Here is an 18103-nt window from a genome sequence, read left to right as displayed (position 1 = left end):
GGCCCGATGTGACAGGTGAGTCCAGCCCCCACGTGGCCAGTGCCCCGGCCAGGAGGCGGCGATGGTGAGAACGGAAGGAGGCTCTCCGAAGAAGGACAATGTGACGTGTGGAGTCCCCATTATTCGGTGGTGTCCCTAATCAAACACTGGGAACAGTGGTCAGGAGGGAAAGACAGCCTCACTAAGAAATGCCCGCGGCTTCTGCAACAGGCTCAGTGCAGGTCTTCGCGCCTTCGGAGCTCAGTGACGTCAGAGCCTCAAAGTCAAAAAGAAGCCTGAGTCGTGAAGCTGCTGACGTCTGGACCCTGGTGGAGTCGCCTGGACGGCGTTACCATGGCAGCAGAGCGCAGGGGAGGGCGAGTGGGTATCAGAACCGCTCTGTGGCTTTAGGCGAATCCTCCCCTGCACGAGCTCTGTCATCCTGACATCGGACCCATAACGTGGAACGCTTTGGCGGGCAGCCCCGGAGACGACGGGCCATGCTCTCGGTGGTGGGAGCTCTGCGCCCCGCTCTCCTGGGACGCTCTGCTGGCATTGTCCCCCTCGTTCCCTCTCAAGGTCCAGGTTCACAGGCTTCAGACACTTCCAACCTCCCTCGGTAGAGCTGGAGGGTGGGCAAGATGCAGGCTGCCTGTCTCGAAAGTCACGATTCAGCTGACAACGTGAACCGGGAAGATTCTGAGGCAGCAGAAACTTTATCGCAGGGTATGCTGACTCTGATTCTTTAAGACAATCGGCCTCGGCATCATCAGAGGCTGGCAGAGGAGCTGCTGAAGCGTGGGGCCGCTGTCCAGCCCGCCTCCCAAAGACTAACTCCCCTTCCCCAACCCCCGGCCTGTGGGGACGGGCAGGGGCTTTCTGCAAACTGAGCAGGATGCTCGTCACGTCACGCAGCCCGCCCGGACACACCTGCTTTGAGCAAGGAAGCCCCAGAGACCGTGGCCCCAGGTGAAGGTGGGGAGACTGAGGCTGGGCAGACTGACTGAGGGCAGGGCCCTGGGGTGGAGGGTGGAGGAGGGTGCTGGAGACCAGGAAGGCTGTGACCTACCAGAAGTACCATAGCCTCTGGATGGAGAGGGCCCGCACGCAGCACCTGGAGCCGCAGCAGTCCTCGTAGGGGCGGCATCTGTAGGAGAGAGGGGCACAGGCTGGTCAGCGTCCGGGGGCAGAAGGAAGGGCCAGACTTGTCGTGAGATCCAGGGAGACGCCAGTGCAGAGGACACTTCACACAGCCAGCCGAGCTGACCGCTGTCCGTCTGGTGGCGTAAACGGAAGGAAACGGTCAACGGAATTCGAAGCACTCCGCTAACTGCACACCCCGCGTGCCACATCACAATGGCTCCCCTCTGGGGGGGCGCCGGGACCGAAGGCCGGCATGCCACCTCCGGCTCTGCAACCAGAAGGCAGCCTGACGACAGACCAGCATCTACACGCCGTGCGTCCTGCTCAGGCCTCCAGCCCCAACGACATTCGAAAGCCGGGCCAGTGCCCTGACACTCCCGTGCGGTTAAAGCCAGAGGTTAGAGTCACAGGGGAGGTTCGGTCCTGGCCCTGCCACTTAGGAGCAGCGGGACTTCGGGCCAGTGATTCGACCTCCGAGAGCCTCAGTGTCCTCATGAGCAAAGGGGGTGGGCGGGCAGGACCCCTTCGCGGTGCTGCTCTGCGTGCGAAGGCCCCACCCCCACAGGAAGCGCCCACGGGGCTGTCCTGCTCTCAGGGGCTCCACCCTGGGCAGGCTCAGGGGCTGTTCCCGCCCCAAAAGAGAGGCCCCAGGGGTCAGCTCGGCCTCCTTCACCATCTCCGCCACCCCCCACAACTCCCTTTGTCTTTGATTAAAAGGAGACGCTGTGACAGCTCAGGCCCTTCGCTTTCTACACAGAAGCTTTCGCTGGAGCATCTGAAGTCCAAGTGGCAGTGGGTGGCAGGGAGGGGCACGGGTGAGCCGTTTCTCAGTATTAAATAATCACACTGTTGTGACCTAGGATCTATGACTTTCTTCTTAAAAATTGAAATAAAATTGACCGGAACGGACAGAGTTTGTGGGTTCAGAACAAACGGTTTGTTTCTAAACATCTGATTCGAGGAACGAAGACGGTGAGAACTGGGGAGGGCCCGACGCCGCGCAGGTGCTCTGTCCTCGTGATCCCACTCTGGCCAGACCAGGCCCAGAACCGCCGGCATCGCGGACCTCTCAAGCACAGCCCGGCGCGGGTGCTGCCCTCCGCGGTTCAAGTGAGCTGAAGCTAACTTGAGCCACCAGCACCGCCATCGTCTGCCCTACGCCCTGCCGTACCTGCCTTGCTCCACCTTTCCCATGTGATGCCACGCTGCTGCCTGACATTCTCTCCACAGGACACAGACGTCTCCACGTCCCGTCCTCCCGTGGTCCGTGGGGTGCTCCCATATGTGAACGCCACAGGCCAATCTGTGCGACTTGCTGTAACCGACATCTAGCAGAGCCCCCGAAACGCGTGTTTAGAGGTGCTGCTGGTTCTCACTGCCATCATCTGACAGGTGGCCGCCGAGGCGCTACGAGAAAGCCAGCTTTGCGCTGTCCCGGGGCGCAGCATTCAAACCGCGATGGTGGTGCTCGGCACGGAGAAGCTTCAAAAAAAGTGAAGAGCACGTTCATGAAGGATCAGGCCCCAGAATCGCCTCCTGGTGGCCAAGTACCTTCGCCGCATCCCATGATCCACAGGCCAATTTCTGATAAGGTCAGGGAATGGCGCGGTCCACTCTGAGCAGGTGCTAACGGGTGACGAAGCACATCGCAGAGGTATAAGCCGCGGCGCCTGGTCTCTCTGCCCCTGTAAATGACGCGATCCTGAGGATGAACAATGTAGAAGGACGCATACGTCTGGAAGTGCATCCGCCACAAGCTAGAAATGTGTCATGGCAGCGGTTAAATGCACATATAACAGCAAGGCCTCGCTGGGAGGTCAGGACAGCTAAGAAGTAAGCCCTGGCCACGGGACACATTTATTCTTAAAAAAAATATATAGGGGGGCCAAATGTTAATATGTAAACATGTTTGTGCGGTGTAAAATGGTAATTCATATTTAAACTGGTTTATGGAAAATCATGTCAGCATCCAGTGGAACCACTAAAATATGAGTAAATAAAAAAAAGATTAAAAAAATAGAAATAAAATATGAGAAAAGTATTGAGGGTGGCGGTCTGGAGACGAAGCTTGAGAGGTTGTAATTTCTTTTTATCAAACCAAAGAATAGGCATGACCATGACTTTTGATTGGGAAATTCCTGTCAAACCCGTTTCATTTAAAAGGCCAGTCCTTTCTCTCGCTTGTTGGATTAAGTCTCAGCAGACCACCCTCTCCCTTCTAAGTTCCCGCCAGGACACATTTTTTTCCCCTGTCCAGCCCCAAGTTTCTGAGCTTGACAGTGGTCTGTCTCCTCGGTTAACACTGTCTCGTGACATCTGGACCGGCGTCTTACACTACTTGCATTATCATCTGTGTTTTCCCACAGAGCAAAGCACCCGGCAGAAGCATGAAGGCTTCTTGAGTTAGAATCGGGAAAAATACTCGGGGTACCAGAGGCCTTCAAGTAACCTGTGAGAAACTGGGCTCCTCGGAAAAACTAAACAGAGCCCTACAAGGCCGAGAGAAAACTCCGAGGGGACAGAGCGGAGGGCAGCCGTGTCCCCAGCCCCGGGCGCATGCCCGCCGTGACCGTGGGCGTTCCTCCGGGGCGGAATCTGAGTGTGGCCCCACGGGTCCCGTTACCAGCTCCCAGGGGCCCCACAGAACAAGCCAGCCCCTTCCAGCGTCTGAAGGGCTCTCGCGGCTTCCTGAGCGTCCTGTCTCCAGGAACGTGGGCCTGGCTGGGTACGGCTTGGTGTCCCGTCACCAGGAAGAATGCCATTCCTCCCGGTGGGACACGCTCCAGCCACAGGTGACACTGGCGTTTTTAGCAACCGGAACGGGGCTGAATCCTAATGAACTCTCCATCGACTAAAATTTCCGAGCTGTGGTCCGCGCTGACTTCCCGTCCTGCACACGTACAGTAGGGCTTGGGGACCTAAATACAGGATCTTGGTTCCCCATAAAAAACCTCACGCTTAGGAAATCTCGTCCATTACTTTAGCCCTGGCAGCCTCACTTTGACACTCATTCGGTCACTATTCCTTCTGGTTTTCTGCCATTTAAATCTGAGTCAACTTTTGTTGAAACCCAGGAACGCTGAATAGGACCCGGCCAATTCCGTTCCTCCCCGAGCCATGATCCCACAGCCGATGACTCAGCCCAGGGGCGTCCACAAGTCCACGGTGAAGGCCAGGTGGAGAATGAGGCTTAGGTCTAAAGCAGAGTGGCCTACGCCCTGAAGCTGTAATCCAAAACCCGAGATCTTCCCCAGGTCCCACAAGCCGCAGGAGTAAGAAAATCAAAGGAGAAGAGAGAAGGCCTCCCGCAGAGCACAGGAAGGAGAGGGCTGGGTGGGTGGGCGCAGGACTGGGGGGAGGGCGAGGCAGGAACAGAGGGAGGCCGGCCCATGTGCATGCAGGTGACCCCGGGCTTCCCACCAGCTGTCCTGGGCACTGATCAATCCAGCCCGGATAAAAGAAAGGGGAAGTGAATCTATGGCATTTGAATTACGTATTAATTTAAAAAGGAAGAGGAAGTGGCCAGAGGCTGCCTCTCCCTATAACTTGTGAATACCATCGCTATTCATTCAAATCAATGAGAAAATATTGATGATGGAGCCAATGGTAAATTCCATTAGAGAACTTCCTTCGATGTTGATATTTTATTAATCATAATTTCATAAGTGCAGCTATTATGCCAGGAACATATCTATACCTAACTGGCCTATTTATTTAAACCAGAATTTCCTGTCTTATCAGCTGAGAGACTGAGTGAGATGCTATCAAATATCTCCCCAAAACTCAGACACACCCTCAAATCACAGATCTCTCAGTCTGATGGTCCCACGGAAAAACTGAGCCTACTGCACGGGTCACAGTGCAAGGGGCAGGGGTCAGAGTGCAAGGGGCAGGGGAGCCTCTGTTATAAAAACATCACTTCCTGATACCATCGCCCAGTTTTCATCTTTTGTCCATGTCCTTTTAAAATCCCAGCTGGTGGCTACTTGCGTCCTGAGCTGGAGACATCCTGGGCACTCCTGCTCTTTCCTCCTAAACACAAGGGCATCTGTGATCTTCATAGTGTTTCAGAGTTTCCCCTGTTAAAAAAAAAAAAAGGAGATGACAGGCCCCAAATGGAGTCGCCCGTGTTCAGGCCACGTCACCGAAATGAAAGTCGGTACCTCGCTCAATTAGATTCAGCCCCTCTCACGAGAATAATCTTAAGCGGTCGGTCTGGAGTGCCCTGGTCAGCACCAGTGGGGTGACCTGGCTGGCAGACCCCCCGCCCCAAAGAAAGGCGGCCTCTTTGCTAGAAACTGCCCCGCCTTTTCCCATTTCCCACGGCTCCTCCTCGGATCTCCTCTGTGCTTCTGACAGGATGCTGCCCACCTCGTGAATCACCGAACAAAGCCCACTGCATCATTCGATCCCCTCGGCTGCATTTGGTTGTTTAGCCGCTAACCCACCGAGGCGCTTCCCGCTCAGACGCCTGTCGGTGAGTCACAGCCGCCTGAATCCATCATCCTCCAGCCTGTTCGTCGCCAAGTCCACCTTCCTGTGACAAGCTGCCAAGTGAATCATGCAAAAATCTGTTCATCAGCCGTGTTTTAAATGTTAGAACAATAGGTAAGGAACAGTAGACGCTCCATCGTAACAACAGAACAGAACGGGCCCTCCCTCGGTGTGTGACGATTGTGGGGGAACGTGTAAGTGAATGATGGTGCCTCCCCCAGGGAGTGCTCTGTCGCTGTGAGGAACGATGAGGCTGCTCTGTGTACTGGTTTACAATACGGAGTTGATGAAAAAAAAAATCAAGTTACAGACTATTAGAAACATGACATTTTAGGGGTTGGTCCATTCAGGCCGCTGAAACAAAACACCACTGACTGGGCAGCTTATGAACAACAAAAGTTACCTCCCCCAGTTCTGGAGGCTGAGAAGTCCAAGATCATGGTCACGTCCTCGTGAGGGCTCCTTCCAGCCACGGCCGGTGCCTGCTCACCATGTCCCCCCACTGCGGAAGGGGCAGGGGGCCCTTTTTACAAGAGCATGACCTCCTAACACCATCACCTGTGGGATTAGGGTCCGAAGCGTGCACTTTGGGGACACGGGCAGGCAGACCAGAGCAGGAGTCCAGAGCTCCCAGGGGGGTTCACCAGGAAACTTTCTCCCTGTTCTGAGGGTGAGAAAATGCCTCCAGCTTACACCAGGAACCTGCGGGGGGAAACCCACAAGAACCCAGAGAAAAGAGAATTCTTTAGACTCTCTGTCCCCAGACCAGACATGTCTTCTTCCTCAGGCAGCTAACCTAAGGCTGTGCCCACAGGCGTGGGCAGGAACGCACAGCGAAGGACCCAGCCCCCACCCATCACCCTTTTCTGCCCCGAAAGCTTCCAGCATTGCTGGGGGGTGGGATTGGGCACAGGGAGGCCCGCTGACCCCACACAGAGAGAACGCCGTCAGGCCAGGAGGGAGGGGTACCCCAGCGTCTCCTAATGGTCAGGGGTGGCCTTGTGTCTCAGGGCCCTGGAACTGACCCTGGCATCTCCCCCTGTAGCAGGCAAGTAGGGCAGCCCGGCCGGTTCCGGGAGCTCCCTCTGACACCCGCGAGCAACCCTCACATCATTCATTATTGGCTGCAGAGAAGCAGGCCCAGAGGGACACCATGAGCCAGGGTGATGCGATTACTTTGACAGAAGCTTCACACTCCAGTGGGGGTGCTTGGGAGTAGGGCCTGAGAATAACCTGATTAAATCAGTAGCCAGAGAAGGGCAGAACCGGAAGGAGCAGCCTGCTCAGCGCCGGGCATGTGCTGCTGCCGGGTACAGGGGACCGTGAGCTCCTGCAGGAAGGGCCCGCTCCATCACCTCTCCCCACCACATCCTGGCAGGCTGGCTCAGTCCCCCTTTCGGGGCAAGGTGGGAGGAACTGATGCATGACCCACTGGGTGCACCCCTGCATCCTGCTCCAGGTAGCCTATCTCCCTTTTCTATTCGACCAAATGCTTCCCTCACACCTGTTCCCAAGGTTTTCTTCGTGTTCTAAGATACAGATAAATCAAGGATCACCTTCAGGGCCAAACCTTTGCCACCTGCCAGCTCCCCAGAGGGCCACTGGCTTAGTCTCGCTTTTAAATCACTGGTGTCTCGTCAAGAAGACCCGACCCAGGGCTAAGCTACCGACCCCTTTCTGGGAGGAATCGCCAGACGCATTTCCATTCGTAAAGGACAGGAAACCTGCGCGTGCAAATCCCCCGTGTTCTCTGGCTTGTTGAAAATCACGTCACGCCAGTCCGGGTCTGAAAACACCCATGTGGCTGCCTGTTGGGGAGCCCCAGCTCAGCTCCTAATGAGGTGATCGGGAGCCTGAAGATCTGGATGGCGACGGGGCGCCTCGACCCACCTCGCAGCCCGATGCGTGATTAACATCTTTTTCCCACTGTCTTGTCAACGCTAAGACCCGCGGAAGAAAGACGGCTCGCTCGTTTGCGAGGAAATGTTAGGCGGCTGCTTCGTCCTTGGCAAGCAGGTTGGACCGATAACGAGCTCCAATCCATCTCACGCTTGTACACGCGTCTCTGCCACAACACACGAGCCTGCGACACCGTGCATCTTTCATTCGCTGTGCTCTAAATCGTTCTGTGCGGCCGGCCAGAGGGAGCCATAGAATTGGCAGGATTGGACCTCAGAGGTCATCCGGAGGTTAGGAGATTTGTCCGAGGTCACACAGCAACCTGGCGGCACGGTGGGACTGGAGGTCCCTAAAACACCTCCCATCACTCACCTGCGTCGCCAGAATCGGCTTTTCCTTCCCCGGCCCTTCTCCAGGCCCCCGTTCCCGTTCCCACGTGTGCTCCGAGGGCCTGCTAGGTGCCGGGCAGTGTGTCACCACAGATGACAGGAAAATGAGGGAGACGGAGCTCCTGCCCTCACGAACTCCCAGTCGAGGGACGAGACGATGGACCTTTCATTTCGACAACGGTAAATCAGACGATGGGGCAGGGCACCAACAGCCCGAAGAGGCACAGCGGCCCTCAGCCGGAACCGGCAGGAGGGGAGACAGGGGCCCCCAGCAAGCTTCCTGCAGAAGACCGGCGTGCCCCCAGTAAACGCCAGCTGTGACGACTTTCAGTCTTTGAGTTATAACTATATCCCCTGAGGCCACGAGGCCGCATCTCAGCTAGTCTGGGAAAAGCCGGGGACACGCTCTGCTCCGTCTCGGTCTGGGGTGGAACATGGAGCCATGGGTGGAATCCTGGTGACAGCTGGAGGGTGAGCTGAGGCTGTGAGGTCCTGCCAGCCTCCATGTGAGGCTCGTCCACCTCTGTCAACTCCGGAGATGGCCTGAAGTCCCTGGTCCCTCACAGCTGGACACTCACCGCGCCTGTGCCCAATGCGGATCACCTTCCTCCTGCTTCCGCCTCCCACCTCCACTCCGGGGGGCACAGGTCCTTCTGCGGACGGCGGCTGTGGGCAGGACAGCCCCTGGGAAAAGCTGTGGAGCCTCGGGCCACAAATCTCAACGGGAAAGGTGGCATTTCGTGTAGACAAGAGAGACACCCCCCACCTGAGAGTCCCCTGCCCACGAAGGGGTCAGGTATGGCGTGGTGGTGCCTATCTGGGCACCCAGGAGCCCCCTTACAGACATTGCGGCCCAGCTGGGAAGGGCCCCCCAGGATCCCCAAGAGTGAGCCTCACGTCCAGTCCTCCTGCCCCCTTTGGGAAACAGTCCCCGAGTCCAGAGCCAGGGGTCCCCATCTGGTCCTCTGGACACAGACGCACTGCCCCTCTCCAAGCCGTAATGAGACTGCAGATATTCATGACGCACGGACACGTGTCTGCCCTCACAGCGACTCAGGCGGCAGCCACGTCGACTCGGTAACAGGGCCAAGTGACCTGCCGAGGCCTGCAGCCGGTGACAGCAGGTGAGCCAGGGGCCCTCCCCGACACCGCTGGCTGCCCTTCCTGCCCGCCCGACAAGGACAAGGACTCGGCAGCTGCCCAGGCATCGAAGCAAGTGCCAGGGCATAAAACTGCATCCGGGCTCTGCTCCGACAAACGCCGCCCCTGTCTGCATGGCTTCTGAGCTCTACGGACACAGGAGGGCGGCGGCGTGATCCCTCAGCTCTGTGCAGCCCTGTGCCAGCCACCGCCCCAGGAGGTGCTACGTGGCCGGTCCCCACGCGGACAGAAGGGCTGGAACGAGCAGGTCCTCTGCGGGGAACGACGCAGGTAGGGAACGCAGGGGAAGTGGGTTCGTGAGGCCGCACGACCTCCCTGCCACTTCAGAATCACACTGTCGCTACGGGGCGACACCCAAGTACAAAACCAAAGCACAGAAAGGGCACGTTTAGTTCAAAGCTTGTGAAAAGGCAGACTGTGGGGAGGAGAGGCAGGGAAGGGGGTGGCGGGACCAATAGGAGAAACGTGTGAAATAGACGTTGCTTCTGTGTTCACATCCCAAAGGGGCTTTTTCTTCAAAAATAAGCAGGCAGATGTGTGTGTGCACGTGCACATGCAGGCCTCCAGCTCGACGACGGAAGGATAATAAAGAAATCAAAACGCCTTGAAGGGAGAGGGCGGAGCGAGAGAGAGCATCTGGCACGAAGAAATCAAAACAGGTGAGAGTAATTTTGTATGTCTCGGCAGCTATGGAAGAAACCTAAGTATCTTACGAACACTCAGCCTCTGTCAGCTTGGTAAGTGCAATGCCGGAATGAAACTCAGATGCAGGACAGGGAGCTGTGGCACAGTGACATCTGGCGAGAGAAGCCGCATTAGATTTCAGGTGAAGAGTAAACGCTCTCAAACGAGTGTGAAGCTCGGTGTTCTCTACGCCTTCCCTGTGAGCCGTGGAAAATCATAAGCACAAAACAGGCGGCATTTGGAGAATGTTTTCTGCAGCGGGGGGATGTTGGGGACCCCATAACAGAATAAAAGGATGCCATCCGATCAACCGATCTTTCACAAATTATCTGCTCTGGAGAATCTCATGGAAAGCACTTTGCCCAGAAGAAATGGAAGGTAAAATACACCAGGGCTGCATTTTTAAGTGAGGTCCGTTTTTAATTTGACGTTGTAAGTGGCCACACGCACATCATCTACCACAGCTCCCCGTCCCACGCCATCGGGCCCCAGCGACCCACATGGGACAGGTACTCGACAAGTGTCTGTGGCATAAACGAGCGAAGCCGTCACCTCAGGCCCTGCAGCAGCAGCTGCACACTGAACACGGGTCCCGGGGCGGGTGTGGGGCAGCGTGGAGACCACGGGGCACCGGCCTGGACGCGAGGTCCTGATGCCCAGCCCCCCGCGAGGGTGAGCTTGGGCTGGATCCGGGTCTGCTTTTCCTGGCACCACCATCTCGGCCACCTCCACAGAGACCAGGACGGGGACGGCTTGGGGACACAGGCTGCTGGCTCCCATGTCCCCCGGGGCCCAGGTGCGTGTAACCAGGGCTGGGATCTGTCTGTGGCCACCGTCTGGCCTGTGGCAAGCGCAATTGCAGACACTTCTCGAGCGCCTGTCACATGTGGGTCGCTGGGACTCGACGCCGGGCTGGACAGAGAGCTCTCTGAGCGACTTCTTCGGGCCACCCTGGGTCAACATGCGACACAGGCCCATCCCGACGGACGGCAGGAGGAAGGCCCTCCCGTGCCAGCAGCCGCGGCCTTGAGCGTGGGCGGAACACAGCAGCTGTCCTCCTCTCGCCAGCTGAGCCCTGGTGGGTCAGGACACTGGCGTCCCTCACGGGCGCGGGGAAGCAGCAGGCTCAGTCTGCGGAGCGGTCTCGTGCCCCTACACGGCGGACGCAGGCTGGCCCCGCGTGTGTACACGCACGCACCACCGCCGTGCAGACCGCGCACAGCCCCGCGCTGCAGGCCCAGAACGTCACGCTCGTGACCACGCTTCGCGAAGAAGCTGCAGAGAAGGTCGAAGGGTCTAGGGCATCACCGCGGGGAGTGATGGAAAGGTCTGGAACTGGATAAAGGTACGGGCTTCACGACACTGTGATTTACTGCCTGCCACTGCACTGCTCACTGTCAAATGGTCAATTTTGTCAGGTGACTCTCACCCCGATGGAAAGAAAAGCGATAGGGCAAACACTTGAACCTGATCTCCAGGACTCCGGCACACTTCAAAAGCTGTGATCAAAGAAAAGGTACCAGACCGTGGGAAATAAAACCAGGGAGAAGCAACTGGTAGAAAATACACTGCAAACACGAAGACAAAGGTCAACTGCCACGCCCCGTCCGGTTATGGCACTGCTCCCAGGACAAACAATACTGTGTGGGGACCTCTCAGGATGCCAGCTCAGAGCCACAAGAGGAAGGAACGTATTCTGAAGGACGGCGCCCCAGCCAGCTAGCAGCCTGCCAGGCGGAGAACTGGCAAACGGTGACGTGGAGCTTGCAGATGTCAGTGCTGACTGGGGGCGCGGGGGGGATGGGAGGAAATGCATCCACTCAGTATGCAGGGTGTCCCCGTGTGCCAGGCACGACCACAGGCTCCGGGAGTTCAAATATTGAGAAGTTGTGATTGGTGCCCTTGTGGGACTCGCAATAAAGAGAGACACCTCGGCAAGGATCTGGGAACCTGCTGTGGAAAGGTGGCTAAGATTCTGGACTTTGTTCCTGACGTTTTTAAGCAGCCAAGTGACATAAAAATTTCAGTCGTTTAGAAAGAAGTGAGAACTTGATGCGAGAAACGAATGAAAGGAGACCCACGAGAAAGTCGTCTATAGATTCAACGCAATCCCCATCAAACTTCCAATGGCATAGAACGGAAATAGAGCAACACTGAAATTTCTATGTGACCGCAAAAGACCCTGAAAAGCCAAAGCAATCTTGAAAAAGAAGAACCGTCTCTGATTTCCAATTATCTTACAAAGCTATAGCGATAAAAATGTGGTACCAGCATAAAAAGAGACACGCTGACCAGTGGAACGGAACAGAGCCCAGAAATAAACGCTCACCTGTATGGTCAACTAATACTCAACAAGGGAGCCAAGAACACACGACGGGGAAAGGACAGTCTCCTAGACAAATGGCCATGGGAAAGACGGATAACCACGTGCGGCAGAAGAACGGAACTGGAACCCTACCTCACACCACCCACAAAAATCAACTTAACATGGGGCAAAGACTTAAACGTAAGACCCGATACCATGAAACTAGAAAAAAAAAAACATACAGAAGAAGCTCCTCGGCATGGGTCTTGGCGATGTTTTTTTTCAGTGCTCTAATAACAGAGTGACCTTCGTCATTTTCAGGACCTCTCCCCTCGCTATCAGTAGACAGGTGAAAGCGATCCAAACCAGCAGGTCTGAGTGACAAGAACAGGGCCCGTCTCTGTCTTCTCCATTCATGCAAAAAGGGTTTCAAAGTGTGCCGCGAATCAGTAAACGAAGGGACAAATACAGAGCGGCAGTGACCTCCTTCCCCCACCTCTGAAAAACCAGGAACTGGCTAAAGGCTGATCTACAAAGCGATCTGAGAAGCATCCCTTTTCACGGAAGCCGTGGCTGAACCCCGCCTGCATCAGAAGCAGGAACTGCAGCTTACCACGGCAAATTCACTGTCCTTCCTAACAAGAACGAAAACAGTGTAGTTCCTCATGACCCCAAACCCACTTTTCTTCAACCTGACAGCTCCGTAATTAGAGGCAAAGTCTCTGTGCTGTGCTTTGTTTTCCACGTGGGTTCTGTCTTTTGCAGCACCAGAGGCTTTCTGCCAAGACCCCCGCCATGTAGGACCTCCTGCTTAACACAGAACCATGGCAGGAAACGGCCCGTTTCCCTGTGCTTTGTCCCCATTCACAGCCAGGCAAGTTTCCTCCTCCTACACTTGTCTCCTCAAGCTTAGAAACGCCCCAAGAACGACATGAAAAATGTACACACTGGCCAATTAAGAAATAACCCTCTTGACTACTATTATATATTTCCTGTCCAATCTCCCTACATGCGAGAACATACGGTGTTTCTCCTATGATGTGATTCTACGCATTACAGGAAAATCTCGTTTTGCAAAATTCAGTACTAAAAATAACAGAGTTTGGGGGGGAAATGGTTTGGGAAATTCCATGTAAAACCTATGAGATCTCAAAACACAATCAAACGTAGTAATTCAGAACCTGCAAATTTAATCTGGCCACCTGGGCGGGTGGCTGAGGAATAACCAGTGGCTAAGGGCAGACATTAAAATACATACAAAGAGCGGGGAAATGCAGCGATGCTCTAATTAGAGCGAGACTGGCAGGCGCTGAAGGTGCAGAAAGAGCCAGCAAGGCCAGGACTGCACCTGTCTGGGCAGGCGACCCCGGCCAGGTGATTACTGAGACCTCACGCACGCACACACGCACGCACACAGTCATAGCAGCTGAGCTGTCTGCCTGATCACGTTCAAAATTCGACTCCCGCTACCCTGCTCTCTCGGCCTGGGAACATCTATCTAAACCAACATAATTTTGGCCTGGCTCACATGTCTTGCCCCTTTTAACCAACCACACGTGAGCTACCGTGCATCGCAGAAGACAGCACCCGGTATTTCGTGCTGTCCTCGAAGGCACCTGCCTGAGCAGGCTGAATGCCCCTGAGGAAGGTCCCCTGCTCATTAGTGAGCAGAGGCAGGTAGAACCAGGAATGAAGGCCTCCTTAGACAGGGCTTTCTCTATCCCATAATCCTTCCTATCGCCTATTAAAGAAATAATTCCCAGAGAAAGATATGAGCACAGAATCATAGCAACGGAAAAGCGCAAACACTTACATATAATATGTCGGGTAGAGTCCTTCAAAATACCAGCAATGCTTTTTGGCTTCCGTGCACTGCAAACAGAAGGAGAGAGGCCTGGTCAGTGGTAAGTCATCTGCACGCTGTCGAGACCACCTCCCGAACAGAAAGGAAGGAGGATGAGCAGACGGCGCTGTGGGCGTGGGAGGCAGGGGGCTCGGGAGAGGATGCGTTCGAGGGGACCCTCCCCACCGCGCCCTCTCCGTTCTTTACAGTTCATGAAAGGGGAAGAACACCTAGGGAAACATCGATTTCCCTATTAGTTTTCTAGCCTTTCAAATCTCTAAACACATTGAGTGTGACCAATTTATTAAAAAGGTAAATTAAGGGTAATCCATTTTTTAAGTGTACACAGTATTCGGATATCCAACAAGTATTAGAAATACAATATTAGAGATTTCCATTTACCCGTGTTCGTTTTTGAAAGACATTTCCCACCGTTTTAATATTCCCAGATCCTTATATTTCAGAATATTGTAAAAGCCACATTCAAATCGCTGATTCCCCACTGGGGACCGGTGCCTGCCATACCCTAAGCCAGGATGTGCTCACCAGCCCTGGTGGCGCCCTGCCTGCTCTCATTCCCAAGGACGAAAAGAGGGAGGAGGGGGGTGCAGAAAGACAAGAGGAGCCCCCCCCCCACGAGGAAGTCAGACACTGTACACTCCAGAGGGCAGTGCAGAGCAGGTGCCAAGCCACCCTAGTGGCTTGAGTGACAGAGAGCAAGCCAAAGGCACCAACCACTGCATGCGACCGCCAAGCCGAAATGCTCTGCCTTATCTGAAATAAAGTTTTCTAAAATTATTCCACCCATATTGTTTTAAATTCACAACTCCCTGCCTCCATGGTCTAGTTCGTTGGCCCCTATGTGTATAGAACACCTTCAAAATCGTATAGTATAAAGCTACCCGCAGCAGGAAAAGGGGGTGAGGCGCGGTGACAGCGAAGCTTCCTCTGAGCAAGGCACCCCCTGCCTCCCACCCCAGCTCCCTTGGACCCGGCCAGGGCTGCGAGCTCCCGGCCTTTCTAGCAGGCGTATGGCGATGGCCTCCAGCCCCAGAGCCCACTGCAAATCTGTAGCAGAATGCCCAGGAAGAGGTGGGTGTCAGTGGCCTGCGTTCCACTGGCCAAATCGGGTGGGCTATAGAAAGAGCAAGGACAGTTTCGCTTTGTGTCCCAGTGTCTCGGGGCTCTAAGACACTCAGACGCACACTCAGCCCCAAGGGGCCCAGTTCTATTCATGGAAAATGAGTTTAATTTACACCGCGTGAGCTCCCGTGCAGTCGGAGAAATGAAGTTCAGACAGCTGAAGAAATCCATTTATTTCGGCAAGGAAGAGCGATTCCAGGTCTCTGCCCCAAACAACAGTGCACTGCGCTAGTCTCCTGCGATACGCTGACGAACTGGGTCTTCCCTTAAGGTGGCATTTTAAAGGGTTCCTCTGGACTCTGCGTCACCGCGGGAGACGGGCCCTTCCTTGAAACTTGACACTTAAGTTCCATACCACGAGCGAGGGCCACCTCTGATGCTGCCTCTGGAGCTCAGGGACGCGAGGCCCCTTCCTGTCTGCCCCGTGACTCCTGCAGGCATCTCGCCAACAGGCCCAGAGGACGGCCAGGCCAGCGGCGTCCCCGGCAGATGGTGAAGAGCAGCCCTGCCCACAGGCCTCTACGTGGGATCTCCCTCTACTTAGGGGTCCCCAGTCCAGCAGTCCCAACCTGTGGCACCAGGGACCGGGGCTCCTATGAGACTCCAACGCCCGATGATCTGAGGCGGAGCTGAGGCGGTGATGCCGGCGCTGGGGAGCGGCTGCAAACACAGATGAGGCTTTGCTTGCCTGCCGCTCACTTCCTGCTGTGTGGCCTGGTTCCTAACAGGCCATGGACCGGTACTGATCCACGGCCCAGGGCTGGGGACTCCTGCCCTCATCTGAAGCAGCCACTCATTTGAGACCCCAGTACCCCATCTCTTAACTCTTAAGGTTTCAAAAATAAATTAACACATTCATCACCTTTGAGGGTTTTTTCCCTTGGCGAATATTAGGAATGCCTTTTCCCAGATGAAAGGCTGGGGCCCGAGGGGGTGTCTCGCTCAATCGCTAAGCGCCTTTCCGGCAGCAAAGTCAACAACCCTGGGCCTTTTCTCCTAATCAACAGTACTCTGAGGAACCTACCTGGCCCACCTCCTCTCTCCGTCTGTCCTACGACTACAGGACGACGGAAGGAACAGACAGAGATGTCAAGACCCCGCGGTGGCTCTGCCGGTGGCAGACTCAGGGAAAGGCAGCTCTGGCCTGGCCCTCCTGCACGCTCACCGCCCACACGGGGGTGCGTGGCACACGCACAGCTCACCGCCCACACGGGGGTGCGTGTGCACACGCACAAGCCTGTGAGTGTGGATCTGTGGGAAGGTCAGAGGTACGACGGAAGTAAAGGCCCTAGACCGTCATGGAACGTAACCCCCAGGCGCTCGCACACGCGGCTGCTGGGGAGGAAACGGGGCGGGATCCGGATGCTACTCGTGCGTCTGTTTCTCTTTCGTCGCCATTTTCTTACAACCAGTGTGGGAGGCCGCAGCTGCGAGGTCACTTGTCGTGCATTAGTTCTCATGGCCAATCCCAGAAATGACGAACACGCCCACTCCTGGCAGGCTGGTGAAATGAGCGACACTGTGTCCACACAGTGGAGCACTAGGGATCCAGGAGCGATGAGATCTGTCAGAACAGGCAGCAGACGATTTTCGAGACGCAGTGTGAGCCGAAAACGCAACGCGGCCACGCGCCGCTTAAGGACGGAGATTCGTCCTGAGATGTGTCATTAGGCAGTTTCCTCATGGGACCATCACAGACCATGTCCACACACCTGGCTGGTACAGCCTACTGCACACCTGGGCTGTATGATGTAGCCTATTGGCTTGGGCCGCAAACCTATACAGCGTGTTACTGTAACGAATACCGTAGGCAACTGTAACAGTGTTAGGCATTTATGTGCCTAAACATATCTAAACATAGAAGAGGGACAGTAAATACATGGCATAAGAGGTAAATGGCACACCTGCACGGAACACTGACCGTGAATGGAGCCTGCAGGACCGGAAGCTGCTCTAGGTGAGAGAGTGAGTCAGTGAGTGTGAGCGGATGTGACAGCCAAGGGCATGAGCTGCCCGACTGTAGGCTTTATAAGCCCTGGACCCTCAGGCTGCACTAAACTTATAAAATAACACGAGGTTAAATCAAGCACAAGAAGAGACGATGCGAACAAGATGTGAACACGGGACACGTAAGGCAGCCGCTGACGTCACATGGCTACTGTGTTACAGCAGACTTTTTTCCTAATAAGTAGAAGGAGTACACTCGAAAATAACAATGAAATGTATGTTACAGTAAATGCATAAACCAAAATGCAGGTGCTTATTATCGTTATCAAATACTATGTAGTGTGCACAACTGGCAGGCAGTGGGTTTACACAAACATCGCCACAAACACGTGAGCAATGCATCGTGCTATGACGTTACAATGGCTAAGTCGCTAGGTGACAGTTTTTCAGCGGCATCATAATCTTACGGGGCCACGGCCGTGTATGAGGTCCGCCGTCGACCGAAATGGAAACGCAGCGCATGGCTGCATGGCGGGGCGGGGCTGCGGTGACACTGCAGGGCTCGGACCCAGAGTGCCACCCCAGAACAAGACCCGCAACAGAGCAAGCAGCATGAAAGCCCAGTTCCCCAGCGCATGCGAAAGCTTCGTTCACACTACATTGCAGTCTGCGGCGTGTGCAAGAGCACGAAGTCTAAAAAGCAATATACGTATCTTAATCAAAAAACACTTTATTACTGTAAAATGTTAACCATCGTCTGAGCCTCCAGTGAGTCTCAATCTCTTTGCAGGTGGAGGGTCTGGCCTCAATGTTGATGGCTGCTGGCTGACCGGGGTGGTGGCTGCTGAAGGCGGGGGCCGCTGTGGCAGTTTCTTAAAATAAGGCGGCAGTGAAGTCTGCCACGTGCGATGACTGTCCTTTCGTGAACGATTTCTCCATAGCATGTGATTCTGTTTGACAGCATTTCACCCACAGAACTTCAGGACTGGAGTCAGTCCTCTCAAACCCGCTGCTGCTTTACCGACTAAAGTTACATAATATTCTAAATCCTTTGTTGTCATTTCAAAAATCTTCACAGTGTCTTCACCAGGAGTAGATGTCACCTTGAGAAATCTT

General features: G+C 55.1%; 1 protein-coding gene across 5 annotated transcripts in view; it reads right to left on the bottom strand.

Moving 5' to 3' along the window:
* VOPP1 (VOPP1 WW domain binding protein) overlaps positions 1–18103 on the bottom strand; it is a 60191-nt gene that overhangs the window by 15733 nt on the left and 26355 nt on the right. Inside the window, exons 2-3 of one of the 5 annotated variants that reach the window (XM_039862799.1) lie at positions 13868–13926; positions 1049–1126 (exon numbers count right to left, since the gene is read on the bottom strand). Coding sequence is in view for 3 of the 5 variants with exons in the window: in XM_039862796.1 (XP_039718730.1) it covers positions 1049–1126; positions 2674–2869 (274 nt within the window). In the remaining 2 variants the exon portion in view is untranslated. Of the gene's footprint in view, positions 1–1048; positions 1127–2673; positions 2899–5051; positions 5066–13867; positions 13927–18103 lie in introns of those variants that run through there. The other 4 variants (XM_039862797.1, XM_039862796.1, XM_039862798.1 and 1 more) reach the window with 4 other exon arrangements.

Source organism: Pteropus medius, unplaced genomic scaffold, assembly GCF_902729225.1.
Source record: "Pteropus medius unplaced genomic scaffold, Ma_sr-lr_union100, whole genome shotgun sequence".
Classification (NCBI taxonomy): domain Eukaryota; kingdom Metazoa; phylum Chordata; class Mammalia; order Chiroptera; family Pteropodidae; genus Pteropus; species Pteropus medius.
This window is presented reverse-complemented; position numbering and strand designations above follow the sequence as displayed.